This window comes from Chelon labrosus, assembly GCF_963514085.1.
Source record: "Chelon labrosus genome assembly, chromosome: 7".
In the NCBI taxonomy this organism is placed as follows: Eukaryota; Metazoa; Chordata; class Actinopteri; order Mugiliformes; family Mugilidae; genus Chelon; species Chelon labrosus.
This window is the reverse complement of record NC_140343.1, coordinates 4,996,141-4,999,603: the sequence shown is the minus strand read 5'-3', so window position 1 is coordinate 4,999,603 and position 3,463 is coordinate 4,996,141. Positions and strand designations below refer to the sequence as shown.

Genomic DNA, 3,463 nt, shown 5'->3' with positions numbered 1-3,463 from the left:
ACGCTTGCGCGCTTCATGCTCGAGTCATCAGGCAAGAGCCTCTCAGGAACAAAAGAAGAAGCTTAACAGGAAACGGCCAACGCCAAACATCCTTCGGTTGGCGTATCGGGGGTATTTCTTTCCCTGTGGTTACTTCTCCCATTAAGAAATTGATGTTGCTAAAACATACATGCAAGCTTTTCCCTGGAAGCGTGTTGCCATCTCCTTTAAACAGACCACAAGAAACGGAAGTGAAAGCCGAGACGTCCTCCTAAAAAAGTTCTCTCACTTGCAAGTAGGCAATTTAAATAATTTAATGTCGTTCAAATCACTAACTTTGTAACAAGCACTTCAACACTGCAGCAAACGTTGTACTCAAATGGTGACAAGGAATAATAAATAATACAATGTTTAATTACACATTCACACAAAGTGCTTCGGGGAGGGAGTAATAAGGCTTATTCTCAGGGTATGCAGGGAGTTTTAACATCTTGTCATGCAACGTGAAACGTCCTATTTCTAAATTCATCCACCTTATACAGTTTATTACACAAGATCACAACTCTTGACACGTCAGCCTTTGGCCAGCGGTCGTGCGCTGAGGGGTTAAATTAGACGTCACTGGCTGTAAATGCGAAGTCATTTAGTTGTTACGGCACAACATTTGGTTAAGATTCCACACAATTTGCACGGTTATGTTTTGCTAGCATAAAACGTATTTATCCTGGATCTGCTCACTTTGTGTAGTGTGACCCAGATGTTGAACGTTGGCACAAATGATCAAATCATCAAAACAAACAAACAAAAAAAATAGTCCGCATCAGTTTTTAAAACCCCAATCAAGATTTAAAAGACAGTGGCATTTTCATTTAAAGTGTCCTAGGAGGCCTCTTGCCGAGCTAAGTGGCCCTCCACAACCTTTTACCAAAGATGACATATCAGCCTCGACTCCTCCGTCCGCTGTGGATTTGCCGCCTTCCTGAGCGCTGTCTTTAGATAACGGGCCAGCAGCTCTTTTGAGGCAGCTTATTTCGAGTCTGTGGCAGTGCAACTGAATTCTCCTTCTCTCGCAACGCACAGTGTTAATCAAGTGTGACCGCCGCGTCTCACATCCTCTATCTTTATCTGCTTAGGAAACACCAGAGGGCCAAAGGGCGTCTGCTGAATGGTTTGCTTACGCAGCTCTGTGGCCGGAGCGGGACCTGCTGATTCAGTCGCTGTCAAAGACACTCGCTTCACTTACAAACATAAAACTTGTTATCCAGTGCAAAGGCACACTACAGGGTCAGTATTGTGAAGGCTAGTCGTGCTTCTCCTTCTTCTTACTCCTCAGGTGTGTGTGGTGCTCAATGTGGGGGATCCTCCCGTGACAGGGGCTGGGGCGCAGTTTTGCTTCTGGATCTAGCAGCCGAGGTGTGAGGCCTAGTGTCCTTGCTGACCCCTCCTTCCTTCTCTGCCGTCCCCCCTTCCTCCTGAAGGAGCTCAGACATTCCAGTTATGGCCTTCGTGTCCTTTCGCTCTCCTTTCTCCTGACCGTGCTCTCAGCCCTTCGTGGCGTCGGCGGCGAGGTTTTCCAGGAGAGCCCTATAAATGTCCGAGCGGAGGAACCGCGGGTACGAGTCTCTCTCCATCAGCCCGTAAACTATCTTCTGAGCGTCGTCAAAGCAGTGCATGGTGGGAGTCTTGACGCTCCTTTTGATCTGCTCCCGGGTGTGATAGTCGATGTTGATCTGGAATGAGGCACGCAGATAGGAATGAGGGGGGGTTTGGGCCAAGAGCAGACAAAAAAAAGAAGCTGGCTTTGATACTCCGCCAGCAGCACAGTGTGTACAGAATCGTATGTAAAGTCATCTCTGGAGGTGGACTTACCTCTTTGGGCGATTCTGCTTTAATGAACTGCTCGTAAATCTTCTTGGCTCTCGAGGACATTCGGAAAGAAGACTTGATCTTCTTGTAATCCTCACAGGTGAGCCAGAACTCGATGTTCTCGTCGCTGTATTCGGATTTGAGAAAGCTGCGAAAGGTGGCCAGTCCATCTGAGGGAAGCACAGAAAACATCCCCTTTTCAGTTCACCACTCAACCTCTTTAAATTCTCATCCGTAATTTATTGTTTTCACAGTATTCTCGTCCTCAGGGGGGAAAAGGGAACCTACATTTAGACTCGAGAAGCCTTTCCAGTGACTGTGACCATTGTTGGGTATCTTCTAAACTTAGCCTGCTGGGAGAAGAATTCAAGTTGGATTACTTAACCGGAATCACATTTGGGTTAAAATAAGTTCTGCGAGGACACAGGAGCAGTGTAATCAAGAGAGCAGAGCAGATGTGCTTATCAAATTCATACCAAAAAATGTCAAACCCTGGGATATGTTGGCGTGCGCGCGCGTGCCGTGCCAAAGCAAACACGGCGTCTCTAGATCATTTGAATCCTTTTATGATGCCATAGATGGAAATGATGGGAGCAAGCCGGCTATTTTAAAACAGAAACGTATGCAAAACACTCCATAAGTCTCCTTACCTCTCAGAGCCTGACGAGTGGGAGAACATGCACTGGAGTCGGCACATGAAGTTTTTTCCGCTGTGTAGACATGAGGAATACGTGAACACGGATTTACTGATGTTATATTAGTTTACAGTGAGTCTGTCAAGGCAAGCTGAAAGCAATTAGGAAAAGAAAAAAAACAACAAACAACTAAAAAGCATGTGATGTTTAAGGTCAGATGACATTAGCAACTAGTTTCAGGAGCCGAAAAAGCAAAACATAACTTTGCAAATGCATCATGTTTTATTAAATGAGGCATTAAAGTGAATAAATGACTAAAAAACATTATTTATCTTTTTCTTCCCAGCACATTCGCCGGAAAAGCCCGGCGTTTTAGGTGAAAGTTCAACTCACATGTTCTTGTTTCTCGTCATGTCATCTCTGTCCATGATGAAGTGCTCTGTGTTGAGGGGTCCGACGATTAGGCTGGTCATTGTCTTGTTAGGTCCGCACTCTCGGGCTCTCGGTCCTGGTCATGCTGCGGCTGAGAGACACTCAGGAGGGTTCCCCCTGCGATGCGCGCTCTTTATACTGCGTCTGTGCTGGGATACATCAGCGTCTCGGTACGGACTAAAGAGGAAGCACCCCTTCCTCCTCCTCCTCCTCCTCCTACCTCCTCCTTCTCCTTCCCCCTGTCCCTCCTCTCCTCCTGCCTCACAGTTAGCAGCAACACGTATCACGGTGTACCGCAATGTATGCCTCCCTCCTCTTGATGTGTTACTCCCTATTATGTCTCTGCTTCTTTTCCCTTTTTCCCTCAGCTCCTTCGCTCCTCCTGACTCGGCCGGCCAAACAAACAACGCTCTCTGTGGCTGAAAGCGTGCCGTGTTCCCATTATTTTTAGTCCGGCCGCGCAGATGCAAATGACACTAACAGTGAGTGTGATAAGCAAATTGTAACCTTTCCACGTCGTGTGTTTGGGCAGGTCATGAAACGGGAGTGAA

General features: G+C 46.9%; 1 protein-coding gene across 1 annotated transcript; it reads right to left on the bottom strand.

The window, feature by feature from the left end:
• Window positions 1-209: 209 nt before the first annotated feature.
• Window positions 210-3,045, bottom strand: LOC311491261 (regulator of G-protein signaling 21-like). The gene is made up of 5 exons (XM_084549161.1): window positions 2,874-3,045; window positions 2,496-2,555; window positions 2,134-2,198; window positions 1,849-2,015; window positions 210-1,709 (listed from the first exon to the last, which is right to left on the bottom strand). Exons 1-5 carry the CDS (start codon window positions 2,951-2,953, stop codon window positions 1,521-1,523), a joined length of 561 nt encoding a protein of 186 aa, XP_084405287.1. The 5' UTR covers window positions 2,954-3,045; the 3' UTR covers window positions 210-1,520.
• Between the last annotated feature and the right edge of the window lie 418 nt (window positions 3,046-3,463).